The sequence below is a fragment of the Rhopilema esculentum genome, chromosome 10 (assembly GCF_057945365.1).
Source record: "Rhopilema esculentum isolate cy_ngs chromosome 10, ASM5794536v1, whole genome shotgun sequence".
Taxonomy (NCBI): Eukaryota; Metazoa; Cnidaria; class Scyphozoa; order Rhizostomeae; family Rhizostomatidae; genus Rhopilema; species Rhopilema esculentum.
In genome coordinates this window covers 422318-445846 of record NC_142824.1, presented here as the reverse complement: position 1 = coordinate 445846, position 23529 = coordinate 422318, and the positions used below count along the sequence as shown (strand labels likewise).

At 36.5% G+C, this 23529-nt stretch overlaps 1 protein-coding gene across 3 annotated transcripts; it reads right to left on the bottom strand.

Annotated features, from left to right (window-relative positions):
* Positions 1-1148: 1148 nt before the first annotated feature.
* Positions 1149-23512, bottom strand: LOC148959171 (uncharacterized). 3 transcript variants are annotated; one of them, XM_089110619.1, is made up of 14 exons: positions 23441-23512; positions 20703-20783; positions 19847-19949; positions 19170-19246; positions 18889-18916; positions 13271-13356; positions 11107-11213; positions 10110-10473; positions 9388-9506; positions 9124-9208; positions 8862-8910; positions 8158-8258; positions 7238-7324; positions 1149-3801 (listed from the first exon to the last, which is right to left on the bottom strand). In XM_089110619.1, exons 1-14 carry the CDS (start codon positions 23465-23467, stop codon positions 3760-3762), a joined length of 1356 nt encoding a protein of 451 aa, XP_088966745.1. In that variant the 5' UTR covers positions 23468-23512; the 3' UTR covers positions 1149-3759. The 3 variants fall into 3 exon arrangements, 2 of the variants coding, with proteins under 2 accessions (XP_088966745.1, XP_088966746.1); XM_089110620.1 differs by lacking the exon at positions 9388-9506 and having other exon boundaries at positions 10090-10473; XR_016144135.1 differs by lacking the exon at positions 1149-3801 and having other exon boundaries at positions 9129-9208.
* Between the last annotated feature and the right edge of the window lie 17 nt (positions 23513-23529).

The window sequence follows — 23529 nt, the reverse complement described above, 5'->3', positions numbered from 1 at the left end:
GTCACTTGTCTTGTAAAGTATTATAGTGTAGCGTTCCTTTTTTTGTTGATTAGTTCCTTATTATTAGTGTGTTGATAATAGCAGTTTTACTCTTGGATAACAAAGCAAGCATCAAACAAGGAGTATCTTTTGCGTGCTAACTTTTGAAGACCTAGGCTGGTTGGTCTGGGCCTTCAGTCCGCTAATAGATGGATACTTCAGTCCGCATTCAGACCTTCAGTCCGCATTGAGGATACTGAGCACTTTATGTTGCTTTCCCCTTCTTTTCATGTTCAGCGAAGAGATCTTCTTGCTGGAATTGTAGAATTATTACGGCCATTTGTCCTAGTCACCAATCTTTCAAACAATTCCTTGACACACATACTTTTATACGGTGATGAAAACTTTCTAATGACTTGAACTCGAATTGACCTTACGTCTCGTCCGCTCAGCTGGTCGATTTGACTGATATCTTTTCAAAATCTAACCATATGCATGCAACCACCACCAAATCTCTTAATGCCGAGTAAATTTTCCCTTTTTTATAGTAGTAATTTGTAAAATTGTGTGTAGTTCTGACTTTTCTTTCAAGCACCATGGGGTAGTCATAGTCTTCTGCTCCTCATGGTATAGTTCTTGTAGTATTGTTAAGGAATTGTAGGGAAAGTAGTATGTAATATGTATTGTAAAATTTTTAATGGAATATAAAAAAATGCAACGTCGTGAGAAGAGCCTAAGTATGCTACATTTGGTGACATATCTATGATGTTGTTTGATGTTGTTTGGGGTCCCTGTTTTATTGTGCGAAGATGAGGATGTCTGATTTGGAATTTTGAACTGATATATTTTCCATTCTATTTTTCCTTTTAAACATCTAAAATACTAATAGCAATGTTGCAACAAACTAACAGATCATTCCTCTAATATGGAGTACACACAACATCGTGTGATTCTTCAAATCTAAGTGACGTTCCTTTTTGCCAAAACAGTTTTGCATGTGGCCGCCATGTAGGGTTGCAGCAGAAGGCAGGCATGGGCCTTCAGTGGGATTTGACTTTGATTTCCAAGAAGAATTTGGAAAAATTGGGAACTCCGAGTGATTATGTATGCACCACCTTAGCATGCCAATTCATGCATCAAGGTCTTGATGACTTTTGGTCCTTTAATTGTTATTCTTTCTTGGATATCAAGAGATTTTAATCTTCGCGTATTTTCTTTTATAGAGGGGAGATGGTGTAACGGTTTGACTTTTCTATTAAATGAGTTTGTCAACATGTCGTGTAATCCTCGTATTGTTTGTTAATTAGTTTCAGTTATTTTATCAGTGTGTTGATCACATTTTAATTCTGTTTTATTGTTTTGGTGATAGAGAGTGCATCACACAACGAGTATCTTTTTCGTGTTATCTGTCGAGGGTCCTGGCCAATCGATACACTCACAGACTGGTAATTTACCATTGTAAGGACACCCCCTAATCTTTTACCCAGTCGGAAGATTTGAGCACACCCGGAAAAGTTGAAGCTGTTGGTAGAGAGCTAGGTTAATCGGAAAAAATTTGAATCATTCGTGAAAACTGAAGTTTTGACACAAATGACCTTGTAAACTGTAGCACCCCAGACCCCCCAGTATTTACGTGCTTGGTTTAACAGTAAAGTAGTAAAGAATGAAAGAACATTTAGTCGCTTGAAAATTGTCAAGAACTTCCTACGTTCGAGATCGAGTGGAGCAATGGGCAAGTCGTAGAAGGAGAAAAATTAACACCTGATATTTGGACTACGTATGTTTTGATGCATTAATTAAACTAACGGTCTTTATGCTCGATCTTCCAAATTTACAAAATCTAGAAACCTTATCATACAGCTGAATAATTATTTACGAGACAATTTATAAGGTTTAATTGGTAAAAAACTATGAAAGTTAAGGCCCTCATACAAAATTAGAATTGACGTTTATCAGTCGGAAATTTTGAGCCCTACACCCCTCCAAATATCTGCCAATTTACGTTCCTGCCTCAAACCCCTGTGTATTGTGGCAGATACTTTGCTGTTTAGATGATTCCCCCACCTTGGGCACTAATTCCTAAAACAGCAAGCACGCGTCTGCAGTTGCTGAGCTGAGTAGAACTGGAGATAAATTTGTATCATCCTTTAGTTTAGACGTTTGGACAAAACCTTTTGCCAGGCTAGTTTTCATTGAATATATCACATATTGTGCAGTGGCGTAACGCACAGTGTGCACTTTTAAGCACAAAACTCAGTGCCCCTAAACATTTGGGCCCCTGAAGGGGCCCCCTAGAAGTGTCTCAAAATAAGGGTTTTTGGATGAAAGCATATGTTTCTTAATAAGCCAACAATGTTGGCTGAGGTGGTCAAACGATCCAACATTTCATCCATTAACTGCATTTTGCAATCTGCTCACCTCTACCAGTTTTTATGCTGGCATCACAACTTGCAGCAACGTATTTAAAATAAACGCTTTAGAGACCTGGGACCTAGTGATGGTCTGAAAATAGCACTTGGGGGGCATTTCTCAGCTGGGGTCTGCATCCTGTCTTTTTGAGCATATCAAACTGCCAATTTGTTCCAATTTTCATGTTTGTATCACAAGTACCAGCGATGTTATTAGAATAAATTGTTTTCCGGGCCGGGGCCCAATACAACGTTCTAAAAATAGCACTTGAGGGCATATCTCAGCTGGGGTGTGCATCTTATCTTGTTCAGCGCCCAAAACTACCCTTGTGGACGAAGTTTCATGCTGGTATTCGATTTTGCACAACTCTCTCAAAATCTGGGTCTAACAGCCCTGACTACCAAGGAACCAATCGAATGGCTCAAAAATTTGCACATGGCCAGGAAAGTGTAGGGTAAGCAAATTGTGTCTAAAAATTTTTGCATTTGCTCTGGTCCGTCTTTTATAGCCAAATACAGCAATAAGAGGAAAGAAAAATTGTTGTTTTCCAATTTTTGACAGGGCATAATTTCAAGGGGAGGAGGAACTTGAGAAATACTGTGGTAGCTTAGGATCTGTGCTTTCTGCTGATACAAGTCAGATTTTAATACCCTAAACGCAAGGGTAAAAAATAGCTTTTGAAAGTTGTACACTCATTTAAGCATTACATTTGCCTGGAAAGTATCATTTTGCAATATTTGCCAATTATTTTGATATGGTTGGAATCGCAACACTCTTGTGCATCGAATGCTGATAGTTTTATCTGATTCCGTTAATAGTTTGGTTTTAGGAAAAGAAAACCAAATATTGTGTCAAAAACGTTTACCGTAACTTTGAGAGAAATAATAGCCCGTCATATTTCTGACACTTTTCCTCTTGACTTTATTCTTAATTCAATCACCAGGTTCAGGAAATCTCCACAAAGAAGAACTTGATTTTTCAAGAGCCAGACCGGTTTTGGTTGTTATAAAACTCCCTGTAGAGTTGGTTTGTGTACCGTAGATTTTCAAGTAATAGATTATAAATTATGTACAAAAAACATAGCCAAAAATTCGATAATAGTCAAGACTTCCACTCTCCACCATGAAATTTTAGAACAAACAAACATAAGAAGAAGATGTTCAAGAACACCAAAAATTGTTCCGAAACCTAATATAGACAAGCAAAAAATATTCATTTTCAACTTCGGTAGATTTAAATTTTACAACTTACTGTCTACGCTATTTAGAAAAAACTTTTAGCATTAAATTGGAAAGGTTGTGGCTACCATTTTGCCATTACATAAAACACTAAATACCACAAACTTCGAAATGTTTTCTTGAAAGATGGCAACTAGGGCGATGTACCTCCCATCTCTCCATTGTCTTTTTGAAGCTAAAATGAAACAAACATCATAAACTGGCATAAATTCCAAATTCTTACAGATTGAAAAATGGTAACGTAAATATAACAAACAATGATTCCCTAGCCTAACATCCAACATTCCAATATCCTGACCGGTAAATATTCAGCATAGACATAATTCCGCATTTCACTCAGTGATAGTCAATGACACTAGTACTTATCATTTGCAAATCCACAAGTTCATGTAGCTAGCATCCAATATTCCGACATTCTACAATTTACGTACTCCCTTTGATAAAAGTCCCCAGCAGCTATTTTGCTATTTTTTTAGGAATTCAATTCAGCATTTAGTATAGGGAGGCGTTTAGAGAAGAAGGCGTCTTTATAAAATCCGATAACTTTACTTGAAATTTAATTAAGAGAAATTTTAAACAGATAAATTAGTTGCCTTTGGAGAAAAGAATAGAGGATAAATCCTTCAAAAATTAAATGATCTGACCATGAAAACTATAAAGGGATTACAATGCTTAGCTTTATTGGAAAGCATTTCTTAGCAATTTTTGAAAACCGCCTGAATCAGAAAGCGGGAGAGTTTAACACAGTAGAATCAGATACTGGAGAATTGAATTGCCTATAGAAATCATATTGAAAATCGTGTTTTACACATCATGCCATAATTGAGAATACATTTTTAGTAAGGATACTTTATTTATGCTTTGGGGATTCTAAGAAGGCCTTTGCTTCAGTTGACTTAAAAAGTCTCATAGATAATGTTTTCTCTTGTGAAATTAATTGTAATGTTAGATGTGATTAAGTCCCTGTATGCAAAAATTAAGACTTTTATGACATCGCGGTGTTTTGCAAGGTTGTCTGTCGCGTCCATTGCTGTTCACTTTGTTCTTGGTTTTATTGAATGGTTAAGATAATGGTTGTCAAAAAATATAAGAGAAGGGCTAAGGTATGCTTGGAAATTCGGTGATAAAAGATCAAAGAATGCAATGAGTACAAATACCTTGATGGTACTTCGAAATCAATGGTATATTTATTTGGTACTTCTAAATTAATGGTAAATTTAGGCATGCGGTAACCAGGGGCTTCGCCAAAGAGGCTATGCTGTATCCCACCTCCCCAGCATTTTGCCCATCAGTACATTAAGGATTTTGCTTGGCAAAAGAAGACATTTTTTCTTACCCTGTAGTATTATTGTAACCTTTCTGCGATTATTGCAAAATATTAACGTTTCTGTAACAGTTGGACTTTGAAAGTATAGGACTAAAGTATGAGTTTTGAAATAGAAATGCATAAAAGCAGCATAAAAGATTATTTATCGTATGACTACATCGATAGAGAGTGAGACACGCCCTTATTCTCGGCAAAAATAATTTCTGAACCCCTCCGAAAAATTTTTTGGCTTCGCCCCTGGCGGTAACATATCATAAATTGCATGCGAATTCGCATCGATTGCTGAGCTGATAGCTGAAAATGCGCGCACACTGTGAGGAAATTTCCACCCGTGCACAAAATTATCTAACATGTTAAATTACTTGCGCCGATGACACGCGTGACGAAAATCCAAGAACCGGACACCGCACACTTGAGGAAACAGCTTACGCCAACAATCACGAGTGAAACTCAGCTCAGCTGATAGCTCAAGTGTGCGCCGGGCCTGAGCGGAAAGGAGCACAAGTTTCTGCTCATTTTCTACCTTCATAGTTGACAAAGATGAGAATACTGAGATGCGACAGTTCTTAGAATTTATGATGCTATCAAGTGTAATAGTTTAAGAAAGTTGGTCCCTGCAAATCATCAAGTATTTGGCAAGGTTGGGTTCAGGTCTACCGAATGCTTTGGTCCGTACATTCTGACTATACTGGCAAGCCTTTTGACTCGAATTACTGAATGCAGATCATGATAAACAGACAGTTTCGACAATTCCTCTCACTTTCATAGTCCCAATAGTAAAAAGAGCAAAACAATTAGATTTGAAATGACATATCACGCAAAGAATATTCGCAGGCAGAAAATGTCGTGGATTGTGAAATATTTGGGAATGTTTACGCTCAGGCCGACTGCAAGCTCAAGTCCGGAAAATTCGAACTTCTCTCAGGAGCTGCACTTGAGCTGCACTGGAGCATCGCATGTTTCTTTTTACTGTCGATGGCGAATATAGACCGGTAAAAAGAGTGATGTGGAGGGGCTTCAGTATTTCAGATTTATCAAATGTCACAGTTTTTTAGCAGTCAGTTTACTTGGAAAAATAACCAATGGACGTGTTTGCGCTGGAGCTCCCCGCATGCCGCTCATAACCAGAAAAGATGGCGTTTATTGCGGAATATATTAAACATTGCCTATAACATTAACACTACAACGTATTTATTACTGGTAGAGATGTTGCAAGAGTTTTAGAATTTGTCTAGAGCTTTTTACGCTTGCGCCGCAAGCCTAGCATATATAGAGCTAATGTCTACAGTGCTCATATTGATATAATTAAGCAAAAAGCTCAAAAATCCTACTTTTGAAAATGCAACGAATGGAGTGGTTTTCACTCAAAACTGCTTTTATCTTTATTTTACAGTACAATTTTTCCTATCCTAGATTACGTCAATAAAATACATGGAAATGCCTTGAAAAAATCAATCTTATGGCTTGCAAGTCAATATCAGGCAACCAGTCCCTTTAAAGGCTTACTGCACATTATCTAGATACAATGTAACACAAATCTTACTTAAGAAGTCTTTTGATTTACACAACATAATCTGAAAGAACTTGATAAAATATCCGTGTGCAAAATCAATCAATTCTTCCTTTAGCTTTGGGTTATGAAAAGCCAAAAGATCATCAACCTATTGGCTTAGGTATTAACATGTATATGTAATATTGTACTGTTTATGTAGCATTATAGTGTATTATATGCCTATGTATTGTTATAACTATGTTATTAGCTATATTAACAAACACGTCCAATACCATTGGCCAGTCGTGATAAATTGCTCCTCCTGAGTACCGTCCTTGTAATGTAGTTTAGTAGTTCGTACTTAGTACTTTAGGAAATTATTTACTATAAGTTTTTATACTGAATAGATACAAGAAAAACTATTTGAAAAATTCTGGTGTTTCAATTTCTCATCTTAGCAAATTTGCAGCAGATTTACGTTCTTTATATGGCTAACGATTTTCTACGACTATGTGGTGTAACAACTATAAAAAGCTATCTTTACAATCTAAACACTTAATAGAGCTCATTGGGCAGTGATAGAGCTTATTAGTCCTTGTTCAATCAAAGCCTGACTCATTGTTAGCTAAGCAGAGGCAATTGCAGTTTTTGCAGCAGCTGATGTATTCATTGCGTTATTTTCATGTGCAAAATAGACCGTAAATATAGTAGACTACAATACATATATCATTACAAAACCTTTGTGACGCAAAAAGAAAGTAGAACAGCATAAAAAGCCTTAAAAGCAAGTACCTCTGAACGTTTACAATTATTCTTCACAGCCCCAATTACCATCACCATGGTTTCAGGAACGAGTACTTTTAATATGTAATCGAAATACTGAAACGAGAACGAGAGATATAAACCCATTGAACTGTGTGATAGGATTAGGTAAGCTAGGATGTAAGGAAGTCTTACAATGCATATATTCCTTTCATGTCAAAGACACTCATAAAATCTTGTTCTCTTTAGACTTGTCATGGCCAGTAAGCACACTCAAGTTTTTAACCAGGCAACAAACGTATCTGGTAGCTCTGATAATAGACAGGAGACATCAGACTAAAAATTTATTACATATTAAGGCTCAAAATTTAAAAATATCTTGCAAAGGCTCTTTTTCTTAGGGCAAAAGAAATGACCGAAATATGCCACAATTAGTTTCTTGCGAATGCAGCTAAGGCTAATGAGAGACTTTTTGTCTAGTAACTGCCAAATCTAGTCTTTCAAAGATATATCATACAATTTGAAAATCCTTGTACTTAAAGACATTAAACTCCTAGCTTCTAGTCTCAAGTATGAAACACAAAGATCTATTGCATTCAACTATGAGCAAATTCAATAACTTTGTTGACAAATTCATAGAATCAAACAGTTTCATGAGGGAAAGGACATCACTTGTAATAGCAAATATAAATGCAAAAAATTCAAATAAATGATTAAGTTCCAACTTTTCTCATAAAACACTGATTTGGCAGCACCCTTTCTTGAATCATCCTGCATGTTTTTAAGATCGATGGCAGAAAGACATAAAAATAGGCAATACGATTTGTTTTTAAACCATTTGATATCATTTGTCACATACTGGAATAATGAACACATGTCCAACTTGAAGTGATCTGTTGATACTTTAATTTCACTAGATGTAGCTTTATTTCTGAAAGCTGTAGAATTACCTTTGTATGTTTATAGCAAAAGATCTGTCTTAATGTGTCCGTGATGCATTCCTGTTGCTCTTCAGTAAAATGGTGATAATTTGAATTTGAAACAAGTCTGGCTACAAATGAAGAGAATGCTATCAATAGTGCACGCACATAATTCTTCATAATAAAAATAATCTTCATACGGAGCATTTATACGGGTGGAGTGCTTATAACATATATAAATATATATAAAAAAGAAAGAGACATGTTTCCTTGGCTTTGCATCCTCATAAACTCAACACAGTAAAATGATGTGCATCCTGTTGGCATCATTGCCAGCAGGGCGCCCTTTTCAAAGCAGCTTGTGGGGCGAAAATCATCGCTAGATTAGGTCGATGTGCTTTTCATTGGCTGATTTCTAAATTTCGTCAATCTTTCTTCATCAGTTAATACAGCGACAGTCCGAAAACACAGGTCCCTGAAAATGTTTCCAAATTCGAAAGAAAACCCTTAAAAATTATCCTGTTTAGGCCGATGTTTGATATTCTGCACAAACTTTGCTTTCCTCTACTAGTTTGAGATATCGAATGTTGAATATTCTTCGTGCATTCTTCGTTCATTTCATTTGGGTACTTGGTATAACGTGTTAGAGTCAGAGAAAAAATAAGAATTCTATTGGTCATGGCATGTTGGAGTATGAGTAAATTTAAGCTGAAAAGGCGGTTTGATTAAAATACCTCGACTTGCTCCTCCTTTTTTGTATTCTTGATGTCTCGCTGAATACGTCTGCAAGAAATGTTTCAAACGTTTTCACAAGAAAATCTAGAGATGCAAGACAGCACCACAATAAATTAGAATGTCGTGAATAGCCCAGTATTTGGCAATTTTAGCCTAATTTTATCGGGAAGTGAAGGTCAATAATCTTTCATACAGCTGAATTATTCGTATAGAAATAGAGCGACTCTAGAACAACAGATTAATAAATTTCACAAGCATTACCGTGCCTTCAAAAATACTTCTGATATCTGGCTCCATAGACCTCACAACAGACCGAATCTGGGTAGTAGTAATATCGGTCACAGAACTACAAAATAATTCGGGCAATCTTTTAAAACAACAAAACAGAGTGATAACTTGAGGCTCTGTTTCATAGGTTTGTCAAGACAGAATAATGACAACATTAATGATTTGATGGTGTTTTAGTAAAGGCAGTCTTTTGTTTGGGAATTGCCTGAAAATTTGAAAAATTATATTATATACAACCTTGAAAGCCTCTGCTCGTTTGCACTTTTTTCGAATTCGTCAGGCAATTCCAGTGATCCAGTCTTGATAAACAAAATCAAGACAGTTTCCGTACCAAATGATAGATTTCGACGACTAACCTTCCTTTTTAAGGATGACAAAGCAATAGACAAAGACTAAAAGTTTCAGAAATTTTTATGACCAGATTAAAACAAATAGACCAAAGAGGAACTGCCGAGAAATAACTCTAATAAATTCATATTAGAACCGTAAGAGAGATTGTGGAGGGTTGAAAGTTCAACAAAAATGCCAAGAGAATAAAACCGCAAAAGGCCGCATAAATGGAAATGTGAAGTGAAAGTAGTTTTATATAAATTATCAACAACAAAGAATTCATTTTTCTGCTATCAATTTGAAAACAATCCTGCCCGTTGCATTACATTTCCAATCAACGAGAAAGAATTAGTAAATTCAGGTTAACACAGATGAAGACATATGATGTTATACAGTTCTGTGTATTATCTCTTGGGTATCTTCAAGGGTAATGAGGATAGCTTGCCTTAAATATGTCGTTACTACCATTGTCTAGAACTAAAACATTGTTTCATGACAACTGCTAGAAAAATCTTTCTTAAAGCTCGTACTTCAAGTTAATTTAAATTTTGTCATACTATGGGGGAATAGTTATCAAAATGCAGCATAAATTTAGAAAAATAAACTTGCCTTATATTTTCAAAGGATACTTCATCATAATTGTCAATTAATATCATTTCTTTAGATTTTTCTACAACTTCAAATTCACTCATCCCCTTTGATTGAGGTTTAATGCTTTTGGTCATCCTTGTTCGTTTGGAGTCTTGCAAAGGCACTGAGTTATCCACTTCCAAATGTCTTTTACTTTTGTTGACAGTAGCAAATGATTGGCAATCAAGTTCGGTCTTTGATGCGCACGATTTAGCATTACTATCCTTAGAGTGAGTGTCGTATAAAAAACGTCCACACAGTTTGGCCATTTTTTCAACAGTATTCGTCTCACGCTTTTTACCTTGAAACTTTTGGGAAACATCTCTATCTTCCTCTGATTGCTCAATTGCGGATTTGAACCTCCTAAGAAAATCAAAGGAACGAGACAAAGTTCGATGGAATAGGCTGGGGTTGTTGTAAACCCTGGACAAACGATGTTAAGATTTGAGTTCCACCAGTTCCATTTCAATATGTAAGCTATATTACAAACAGACAATACAATGTTGTATAGGGTGTGGCGGTAGATAAAGGTCTGTAAATGGAATCTACCCGGAATGTCTCTATCTTGGACAACAAGCTTTAGCCGTTGGTTACGAAGCAGTGCCTCATAGGCTCTCGGGTTACATTATAGTCGTGCTTGGCTCTGCTACACGAAACCATGAATATCGAAATAAAAGAGAAAATACAGTTGATGATCAACAAAAAGGAGTAGAGTCACAAATTTCTCATAAAGTAAACTGATGTGACATGAAGATTATTCAGGCCCAACGAGTTTGCGATGTTTGATTCCTTTAAAATAGGGAATCAAATTGCTATGTGCTAGGAGATCAGATTTCAGGTGATTTCAGGTCATTTTAACTTTTATAACATACGCATTAATGGATGGACCTTTTCGAATTCGAGATATACAAGTCGTACAATTTGTGACATAATTGATCGTCCTTTGCTAAACAATTGTCAAGTAATTAAGGAAGGAAAACTACTGATCGTGTTTACATTTTTGTGAAGGCTGCCTTTTTTCGTTTTGTAGACATCGTTAGTGATAATGAAGAGCCAAAGAAGTATTTGCTTGGATTGCATTCATTCAGGAACATATTCTGCATCTGGAAATAGCAAAAGGCCATAAGTAAAGGCTAGCTCTCAGAAAGGCAAAAGGAAAACTACGGCAAAAAAGTAAATATTGTACGTATGTTGAGAAACTGGCAGGAGTGAGGTATAAAGAACTGGAAAAATAATGGGAGCAAAAATTCTGCAGTCAATAAGCAGTTTAGGCAAATGAATAAACATATTCGAAAAAGAGAAACCAGAACATGATAAGGGGATTCGCAAAGAAAGCAAGAAAATAGTAAATTTGGCGTAGGGTTTAAGGTATCTAATTTAAAAATGGCTTTGAAAACAGCAAACATTTTACGACATACTAAAAGCTTTTTCGTCTGACACTCCTCAGAGCAAAAAACGTCAGAATAAGGTTCCGAAAGAACACGATGGAAAATATATACCCAGTTGTGGATCGAAAATATTCAAAACATTGCATCAAGGATTCTTTTACGTTCGCTGAGTTCATGCAAAACTTGAACATCGAAAACGAAACATCTTTCATGTGTTCTTTTGACATTAGTAGTCTTTTCACAAATGTTCCTTTGAGTGAGACCATCAAAATATGTGCCGACGCTTTGTACCGGTGCGAGCTTAATAGCCCACCATTCCTAGAGGAAGTATTCATTGAACTGATGGAAACTGCAACACGTTCAGTTGAATTCAGTTTTAACAATGAAATGTACCAACAAAAGGATGGTGTCGCTATGGGTAGCCCTCTGGGACCTGCCTTGGCCAATATCTTTGTTGGCTTTCATGAAGAGCGTTTGTTTGACTACGACCAAAAGCCAGGTGTCTATTTTCGGTATGTGGATGACACATATACCATTTTCAAAACAGAGGCTGAGTGTGATATTTTTCTAAAACACCTTAATAGCCTACACCCAGCCCTCCAGTTTACGTTTGAAAAGGAAGAAAATGATTCCTTGCCATTTTTAGATGTTTTGGTCGAAAAGTCTAACACTGGATTTCTTACCAGTGTATATCGCAAGCCTACTTTTACCGGTCAGTACATACGCTGGAATTCATTTTGCCCAAAACAACGCAAAGTCAACCTTGTCAAAACATTAGTACATAGGGCACTCATGATCTGCTCGAAATCTAAACTGCACGCTGAACTGGAAAAATTCAAAACGATCTTCCTGGACAACGGCTACCCAGAAGACGTAATTTTATCTTATACTAAGGAGAAGGTCGCAAGTTTTTCGGCTGTTCAAAAGTTTGGTCCGCAAGAGTGCCCAGTTTATTTGAAACTACCATGGATTGGTAACACTTCCTTGCGACTCGAGAGTCAGATTAGGCAAGCCATAACCAAATGTTTCTTTGCTGTCAATCCTCGGATTGTTTACAGCACTAGGAGAGCCCTTCCAACCATTCAAAAGGATTGCGTTCCTACCAACCAAAAAAGCTCCGTCATTTATGAATTTACGTGCCAGTGTGATTCTGGCTACGTAGGACGCACAACCCAAAGATTGGGGGATAGGATAAGACAGCATGTTCCTTCCAACATAAGAAACAAAACTGCCCCTCAAAGAGAACAGCCTCCTCGATCTTGTAGGTCTAGAAACACTGTTAAAACAAGTGATTCTGCCATTGGTCAACATCTTTTAGACAACCCAGATTGTGCAAAACTCTATAATGACGACATGTTTCGGATAATTGGCAGAGCCCGGTCGTCCTTCCATCTAGCAGTTTTGGAGTTGATCTACATAAAAACGAAAAAGCCGCCATTGTGTAGACAGAAAGAGTTCGTTTTCTCTCCTGGACTCCATTGGTAATTTTTCTTTAGGCTCGCGGCAGTGATTGTTCAACCAAACCGGTGTTGTGCTTGCGTTTTTCTGACTGGCCTATTTCGATCCACAACTGGGTATATATTTTACATCGTGTTCTTTCGGAACCTTATTCTGACGTTTTATGCTCTGAGGAGTGTCAGACGAAAAAGCTTTTAGTATGTCGTAAAATGTTTGCTGTTTTCAAAGCCAGTATCTAATTTAACAAGACGACATTTTGAGATGCAAATGGGTATCATAAAAAGAAGATTATATTTCCGTTATGGAGTACCAACCGGAGAGTTACAAGAATTCACAATTTGTTCAGTTGCAGTAATAACAAGCTGCTCACAGAAGATGCCGAAGCACTGCCAGAAGCCCCCTGGAGGAAAGGATTAAAAACAGAATCATATTTAGCGGGGCATACCGGAAAACAAGGACCCAGGGCTTTAAGGCAGGACCCAGGGCCCAGGACCCGGGACCCGGGATCCAGGACCCAGGAGCCATGACACAGGACCCAGGACCGTATATGTTTTCGATAGTGCACTCGTTGTTCCCTTTATAAGAATACGAAGTTATAACATTACATATCATAAACAATTGTCCATAAAATCCAAAAGTTTTAAACATCTAACAGAAGACTGCACATTATTCAGTAAGAGGAAATACTTCCAATAAATACAGAAATGAATCTGATTTTTATTTCTGGCTCGATGGGAAAAACGAAAACTCGGATAGCTCGGGCAAAGTGCAAATATACGAGTAAACCAAAGCAACGCCTTGAAATGTGAAATACTCTTATTAGCCGTGCAAACCTGACGTGGTTGCTTTATAGACCAGGCTACAGTGGCGGTAGGTGCCACCTCAGGGCGGAGAAATTCAAATGGATATTTTCAGGTAGCTATTGGTCAGGTTACTTGGAAAAGTGATGGTGAACAGGAAATTGTTGGGGTTTAAGGGGTAAATACGGAGGTTAAAGTTCGTCATATTAGCATATTACCTCTGCGGAGGAGCCACTGTTTTGTTTACGACTTCAGAGCATGGAAAGTGCTTGTTATCATAAAAAATGATCTAGAGGGAGTCTTTTAGAGCCTCTTCTTTAAATTCCGACATATCGCTACAATTAGAGTCGTCACGTGACCAATTTTTACCCCTTTTCATATTTGGAAGGTGAGCCTTTTCTAACAGAGTACCCGAAAATTCTTTTGTTTAATACTCCTAAATGTTAAAATAATGTATAAATCAGCAAGCTTATTTTACAACCGAGCTGTTGTTGATAGATACCCTGAATAACTTTAAGTTTATGACTGGTTTTAACTATGTGTAGAATAATGGTTGCGAAGACATGATAATTTATTAGGTCCGTTTGATTTCATGCGCATTTGGTTATTTCGTGATGACTCCACATCTCCTTCAGATGCTGGGCAACTTTTTTCGCAATTCATCGCTTTGAAAATATTTGTACAAACAGTAACAAAAAATATGTAACGCAATGAACTCAAGAAATCACGGAAATACGTAGCAGAACAAAAAGACCTGTTTGCATCATTACCAAGAAAGAATTGTTTTGCTCTAAGCGTCATTTTCAGTATGTAAGTTGTTATTTTCACTCTGAAAATTGGATACTCTGTGTACCTTTAAAGTATTGAGGAGGTCGTGTTTTATTTATATTTTTAAACATGCAAGGCCTAAGCTGTATTATTCATTACCCGAGCAAAGATTGTCTGTACAGTATTATTAAAGATTTGTCTGACATCAATAAAGATAAAATTGCAAAGGCTACTCGTTTACGACTTGGTGGCAAAAATCTCCACGAAGAACAATACAGCTCCATTCCTGACGAGGTTGATCCAAATAAGCACGGAGTTCACTTAGAACCTTGTTATAAAAAAATTTACAAAGATCCTGTCCCATGAGAAATTCCTCGCAGAAACTAGCACTGAAGCTATTCAGCGTCCACAAAGACTAAAGACTGCAGCTACTCAGAGACCATATGTTTAACCCCAGCTGTGTAATTTTTGCCAAAGGTACCGGGTAAAGAGGCAACAGAAACATCATGCACCAATAACGATCACGACGAAGTAGGCCGAACTAACGTAAAAAGAAGCTGCTGAAGCCAACATCGATCAGAACATTTATTATGAAATTAAAGATTTTGATCTCATAGCTAAAGAATTTTAATAGCATGAAATCTGCTACAAAGAGTTTACAAGGAAAAAGAAACGCTTTAACTCGGCATCCATCGAAAAAAGTTGTTGTACGCTCTCCATCCTCAGACATCGACATCTTGGTAATTTTATTTAGTATTATTAAAGAGCAAAGTCAAGTATATCTCGATTTTGGAGTTGGTTTGAATAGAAAAGGACTATTTTTGTCTGATCTTGAGATGGAAGATGGTTTGAAGAAGTGCCTGATAGGCTTTCATGCATTCATGTGTCATCTTTTTTCCGCAAAGGGAAATCAGAATTTTGGGAGGTTGTCCAGAAGAACAACAGATTTGTTAACACATTTTCGCTACTTGGGCAGGTTTGGGAACTTGATGAGCAAATATTTGTTAACCTTGAAGATTTGTTTGCCATTTATATGGATACCGGCAAAAAAATGTCAATGATGTGAGGAAAAAATTATTTGGCAAGAAGTATGTAAGACAAGGTAAAGCCATAGACTTTTCACTCTTGCCTCCATGTCAATCATCACTGAGGCTACACATATTGCGATCAAACATCATTGCAAAGATTTGGAAGTCATCGGGTGAAAGGTCCATAAATTTAACAGATCTTTCTACTTTTGGCTGGAAAGGGAACCTGACTATAGACTGGCAACGACAAGCATTTCCAGACGAACTGACTGACTTGTTCCTGGATCTTGAAGAAGACGTGACCTTCAGAGATGATAAAGAAAGTGAAAATGAAACCTACAATGGACAAACAATGACAAATGCAGGTATTTTTGCCTTAACTTGCATCTTCTAACATTTAAGAGTATCAAACAAAAGAATACGTGGTACAAAAAAAAGAACAAAGGTATTCTGTTAAATAAGCTCACCTTCCAAATATGGTAAGGTGTAAAAAATGGTCACATGACTACTCTTTTGTAACAATATGTCGGAATTTGAAGAAGAGGCTCTAAAAGACACCCTCTAGATCATTTTTTTATGATAACAAGCACTTGCCATGCTCTGAAGTCGTAAACAAAACACTGGCTCCTCCGCAGAGGTAATATGCTAATATGACGAACTTTAACCCCTGTATTTACCCCTTAAACCCCAACAATTTCCCGTTCACCATCACTTTTCCAAGTAACCAGACCCATAGCTACCTGAAAATATCCATTTGAATTTCTCCGCCCTGAGGTGGTACCTACCGCCACTGTAGCCCGGTCTATTAGCATAGATGGTTAGCACAGCAATTACTATTCTATGGTAGGATGGGTGTATCTTTGATGACGTGGGGAGGGGGGGGGGGGCGTCACGTCTGTTTGCAGACCTCAAGAAAGTTGGTCACGCAGCGGGAACCTTAGCATTAAATAGGAAGTTTGACCAAATTTCAACCGATAATTCATTCAATTTATTGGTCATGGTCAAATTTCGTTTTTGTAACACACTCTTTTTTATAAGAAAATTTTTATAAAAACACGAGCCTCAAATTGGTCAAAAGTTACAACCTAATTAAGAACGAGCTGAGGCTGAGCTACTGCAAAATGCAATTTTGAACAACGTTTTATCTCAAAAACTTTTAGCCATATGTCGGGCTCTTTTTCGGTGAATATTGAAACCTGTGGGCAAATAAAGGCTGTCTCACTCACTTTGTTGGGAAATAAGGCCTGAACACCTCCCTGAGCGAAAACGCTAGCAATCGCACTGCTTACAACCTATTAATTTAAGAACAAATTAAGAACCCTCATATTTTGAAAAAACAGTCAACCTTGAACTCGAATTCACTGGTTCGTATAAAAAAGGGTGTATTGCAAATAACTTGCTATAAGGAGCAAGCTAACGACTATAAGAAATGACTGCAAGAAATAACTGCAAGAAGTTTTCTGAGATGCATTTTAAGCTAATCTGAAGGGTGTGGTCGCAAAATTTTTCAGGGGCATCGTTTTCCCATTTTGCCCCAGAGCCTCTGAAACCTCTCGGCGGCCTTCCAGCTATATTTGCCCTTCAATTCTTATAAAATTTTATAGATTAGAGGACATTTTACGTGCTGAAATTATTGTTATGAAGAGTTCAATAGAAGCTGCAGCTCATTTTTGCAGATTTCCTTAAAATTGGCTTTTCGCAAAAAGATGCTCATGGATTCACCCAAAAACGTGAACTCCAGAAATATTAGTTTCCGCAAACTTAATTTCCTTATACACTCCCCTCACGAAAGTATCCGGACAGTTTCGAATTCAGATGTGAATCTGTTGTTAGAGAAATTTGTTTACAAATTTCAAAGTCAGCTTTCATGAAAACTTTTTAATCAACTTCCTCGAACTTTTTCTACACGTTTTTTTGGCCTTTGATCTATTTATTCGTCCCAAATAATAATCTTAGCGCGATGTAAGCAAACTCTGCGGGTTTTTCCTCAGCAAGGTAACGACCAAAAGAAAAGAATTGACTTCTGAGCAGTGTCTAGAAATAATGTTTTATCACAATGATGGGAAGAAGCTATCATTAAATTGCTAGTATCATTGGATGCACAAAGATTACCGCTTTCAAGATATGCAAAAAAATTTGAAAACAAAAAGTATCAAGAGCTCTCGCGACACCAACGTCTGAGCGTTCCGCCCTAATCAAATTTGCATCAAAACTGGCTTGCATCATTGCGCAAAATTGCATTAAATGTCCACAAACAATTTTCAAAAGCTGACGATAAATATTGAAAGGATAATGATAAAAAATTGTGAATGTATGAAATTCTGAATCGTACCAACCGATTTCAGCAGGACTTGCAGCAGTAAAGAAATTAAATGGCTTTAATGGCCATGCACTGAATGATATGTCTGCTTTGCAAGAAAGTTTTTGATCATGTTAAATGTTATCAAATGTCATCCATGTTTTATGATCGGTCATGCAAGCATTTTTCCCAACTGACAGTAAAAACGTCGGGTTTCTCTTTATTTGAAAATATCTGTGTCTCAAGAACCAGTTTGTAAAAAAATTCAAGTCACCTGACTTTAATGTTCTCCGCTTATTTGACATCAGTTGATTTGCGTAAGGCTTGTAGCGCAAAGGTTTCGAATTTTAACAAAAAATGATAACGGATAAAAAGCGCAGAAGTTTTGCAGCATTCTAATGCTCTGGTTTACTTTGGAAGGGTTTCTAAAAAAATTATTGCCACCCTAAATTTGTTTTTAACTGAAAGTGCAATCGATCTTCGAACTGTCCGGGTACTTTCGTGAGGGGATTGTACTCTCATACCATCATTGGTCTTACTTGTTATCATTAAGTGTGTATATGATCCTCTATTTCATTGTTAATGAATGGAATCTTCTTGGTAGTCATTCTCCAGAAGAATTTCTTTGATTTTGTCCCAACTTAGTTTTGGAGCAACTCATCAGTGCTCTGTAAGCTAGGGTTTCAACGAGACCAACTTTTCTGTTAAGGGAATTCCAACCAATGTATTGGGCCAAAAAACGTTGGTTTCCTATAAACACTGGTTAGAAATCCAGTTTCTTCTCCGTGCACAGAAGCAAATTAAGATTTTGTCGAAACAGCCACCTTCCTGCCCTGGCCAAAAAATGACAAAGGTGTCGATTTTCACGTGCCAACCCACAATGTGGAAGAAAATGATAGGAAACAAAATTTACAAAACCAAACAATAAATTGCTTTGGATTTGCAGCCAGCAAAAAATTGAAAAATAGGCCCATGTAGACAGACCCTCAAATATTCATGAACTGACAGTGAAACAAAGCAAAAATGAATAAGTATACCTTCCAGTGATGGTTTCTTTTCTCCAGGCTGAGAATTGAAAAAATATTACATTAGAACGCATAGTCGGCCACAACGAAATTCTAAATAACAAATATTCATGCCCTCAGTTAAGTAAATTGTTAATAATTAAAACATCCTTACAGCTTGTTTTATCTTAAAACATTAACTCTTTGGACCAGGTGTGTGTATTGCATTGAGCAAAACATGTTGTCTTTAGTACGAGACAACCACTATAAAGAAAAATAGCAACACAAAATAGCAAAGCCACAAGACAAAATACCGTTTTATCATTCTTCATCAAGATGGAATTTTTAGTTGGACTGCGTCGAAATGCATAAGATATAAGCATTTCATCTCCTTTAAGAAATAGAAATCGTTACAAGTATTTCAGTGTCAGTTATTAGAAATCGACTATTGATATGCGAAGCTATGCACGAGATTTTATAATGAGTTAAAAATTCAATAATTGCAGAAAGTAAAGCAACATTCAAAGATATCTTGATATTATAGTTCCTATAAATTTTCTGCTTTTCAAATATTTGACAATAACTTTATATTTGTAAATAGCTTTCTTAGATATTCCAAGATCATAAGCACTTGAATGAAAGTCTTGAAGTGCTTGATTAAAAAGTTTCAAGAAAGGAATATTTGGAGATCTTAACAGGTCTTAATGTTCGCTCGATTCGAAAGGTCTTAAAGAAGGTTCTTCTCAACTGGATTAATAATTGCTCACATCTACGGGTCCTAAAGGCTTACTTCCATTGGTCTTGATAATAGCTCACTTTTACAGGTCTTACTAACGACTTACGTTAACAGATCTTTAAGAGATCTGATGTGGACAGGTTTTAAAAGCTACTTAATTGCAAATGTTGGTAGAAACTATTTGTAAGCTGGTTGAGCCTATAAACAAGATATCAGGAAAAGATGACTTCAAATGTCCATAAGCGAGGATCCTACTTTTGGTGCATCCAAATTGAAAGATCCATTTTTTCGCATCTACACCTGTCTTCACTTCCTGGACACGATTGTAAACAATGCTCTCTATAGACTGGAGAATGACCTGAGGAGATGGGCAGTGGAATTAATGAGGCAATATTGATTCTAAAATGTGAATGATATACACAATTGAAATAGATGAAACTCAAAAAGGAATTATATTGACAAGTTTTAAGTTAACAATAATATAGATTCCATGTCCACCTCTGTCAAGACCAGAAAAATTTGCAAACAATTATTTTGTGGTACAGAATTCAAAAATGGTTTTGAAACAAGCATACATTTTAGAACATACTTTAGCTATATATCCAGTTGCGGATCGAAAAAAGGCCAATCAGAGTTGCAAGCACATGTCTGTTGTGGTTGCCCAATCAAATGCTGCTCTCCATCATAGTTTTTGCAAAAGGGTTCGAGGATAGAATAAAAGAGCATGTCCATTCCAGCATTTGAAACCACAAACTCCCCCAAAGAGAACAGTCACCTCATTTTTTCAGATAAAAAAACCACAACTAAAACATGCGATTCTGCTATCCAAAGCATTTACTCAAAAACCCAGATTGTGCAAAAAAATGTGATAGTGACATGTGAATATCTCCTGATATTTCTGAAATACCTTCTTTCTCAAGGATTGTGAGTGACGTTGAAGTTTCAAATGAAATATTATAAACACATTCAATTATATAATCCTTTAATCTATCTTATCTTAAAGAATCTTCTTGGATTACCAAAAAATGGAATTATTTTTCATTCTAATTTGTCGTTCTCTCTTTATTTTTATATGAAAATTTATATGGTAGCTCACAAACAAAGTACTGACCTGAACAGTTTCATCAAACAAACATGGCTCCATAGCACAATGAATGCCTATATGTGTGCGAATGATGACATTGCCATTTACCTAGAAGAAAAAAGCGCATGCAGCATATTTTGTGACAGTAAGATGCCTACCGGCCACTAAGACTTCATAGTCAATCAACTTTTTCCTAGCATATATTTTTGGATATATTTTTGCCAAAATCCAAAACAGTCCTAGTTTGCATCATTTACAGACTACCTTACTCAAATGGTTTTCTTAAAAAACTTGATGTAGCCTCTTTGAAAATAGAAAAGTTTGATAATCAATAAATTTTTATCTTGGGAGACTTGAATGGGCAGTAAAAGGAGTAACTCTAATGGGATCAAGCGCTATAAAGAATTCTGGGCCCTTCAAAGACTTGGGCAAAGGATCCAAGAACCAACATACATAACTGAAAAATCTGAAACTCTATTAGATCATATAATTTATAATTGGGCTCTAAAAGTTTTTCAGCAAGGTGTTCTCAACCAAGACTTATCTGATCACCATATGATTTATTGTACAAGGTAAAGTACTAGAGCCAAAAATCAGGATCATAAAAACATCAAAATCCGTTCAATGAAAAATTAAAGCAGAGAACTTTTGCTGAAAAAAACTTTGGTTACTTGAAATTACTTGAACTCCAAAATCACTACGAGCCAGGCGCGGATCCAGACCGGTTGCACAGGTTTCAAAAAACCGGTCAAATTCTGAGAATTATTTTTCTCTGTAAATTTTGAATTTTATCTAAAATTTTAATTGCAAAAATTGCTGCATCTCTCCCCGACTGACTACCAAATTGAACCCCCACACAACAGCACTCCCTTGTTGGAAAGATTCCAGCAGAGTTCCCAGCTTCCTATTTCATCTTCTATCCAAAAGTATCCAAGGAATTCAAAATCGGAGAAATTAGTCGCCGCTCACAGTGACAATTTACAGTATGCTATCTATGCGCCAATATTGAAACCAGTGGTTATTGTTTTCTGAAAACCTGTGAAAAACGGTGCCCATATGTTTCCCTTATGCGAAAAAACCGGTGACTAAAAAGCATATTCGATACCGCTTTGATGCAAAATGATACAAAATGGAATACAGATGCAAATTGGAATCTGACATCTTGCATTGTGGAGCTAGACTTTCGCTCTCAGAAAACATTCATGAAAATTAGAATCGAAATTGCTAGAAAGGGGCCTGGAGGGGGGGCTGTGGGGCTCATTTTTTCAGAGATAAAATTTTTTTGAATGTCTTTTCTATATCATTTTAGAAAACAAGATATAAAATAAAAGGAGAACAAAATGTTCATATACTGCTTGATTTTATTTGATCTATTTACTAACTAATTGGGGCATAATTTATCTAATTGTCTATTATTTTCACCATTTCAGTAGAATGAAGCTCTCGATCTTCCAAAAGCTCTTGAAGAATGCTCTCAAGGAAATTTTATTTAGAGGTGCGAAATAAAGTGTCTAGAGTTTTTAAGGGCTAGAAAGTGTCTATCTTCATTTGGCTGAGAGCAAGGCCTGATCTGAAGATAGTATGTTTACTGCCATGATATTAGTAGATCTACAAAAAGCGTTTGACACAATCGTCCACAAAATTTTCCTTTGAGGAATGAAGCACCTTGGCTTTGTTGACTCAGAATACTTTTGGCTTTCATTATAAGGAACAAACACAACTTTTGTTGTAAACATAAGAAAAGACACCTCATGACCTTGTGAAATTTTTTTAGATGTAAATGATATGCAACTGGCAGTGGATTGTGACTTACTTCTGTATGCACATCACTCCTGTCTTGTATTTGGGAACAATAACGTCAATGAAATAAAAAAACAATTAAAAAGCAACTTGGATTATCTTTGTGATTGGTTTGTTTATAAGAAACCAAGCATTCATTTTGGAGAGGACAACAAAAGCATACATTTTGGCAGTAAAATAAACATACAAACAGAAAAAAGGACGTCAGGAGAGGAGACATGACATCAAGAATAATTCTTGCGGAGGACTGTCTGGCAAACCAATGGCTACCAGAATCGTTGGTAAAATCAAGGGCAGGCTCAGATTTCTTTACAGAAAGCATCATTTTCTCAAATTCTGCAAGCAGTGCTTGGTTTCCATTCTTAAACAAAAGATAAACCAAAACAACTCAGGCAGCTAAAAATAAATGCATCAGGTTTTGTTTGAATCTGAATAACAGATCATATAAGGAATAAAGAATTCAAATATATAAATTGCCTCCCCATGAAAGAGAGATTGCAACAATATAAAACTGCAAAGGTTTTCAATTCTTTTTTGATGATTTAGCCCCATCCAAAAAGGTTCTATTGAATATTTTCAAAATAAATTTTCGCCAGTTTTTGACACAAAATCCTTTTTTCCTAGACACATGGAGATAACTGGGCAGGGGCAATTAAGATCAAGTTGTTACTGAAATGTTTACAAAACGATAAGCAAACAATATTGTATGCCAAACTCTTATACCAGGATGGTTTTAATCTCATGTGTCAAAACAATCAAAAAGGGCTTTTCAAGGGATTTGCGCGGCGCTTATTTTCGAAATGTCTTCACATCACAGCCCACGGGGACTCAGGGAGAAAAGATCAGAATTTCTTGTAGTACTAGGCTAGTAGTAGTCCTTGTGAAAATGGAAATAAAATGGACGTCAAAATAAAATTAAAATAAGATCAATCTTTAAAACTTGGCATTTTTCATTTAAATTTCACCTGAATGAAGTACTTTTTTCTGGTCATTCCGATTATCGACTCCTTCGTTGCAAGTTGTAAGTTGTGGTTGTAGTGTAGTGGTTGTCTCT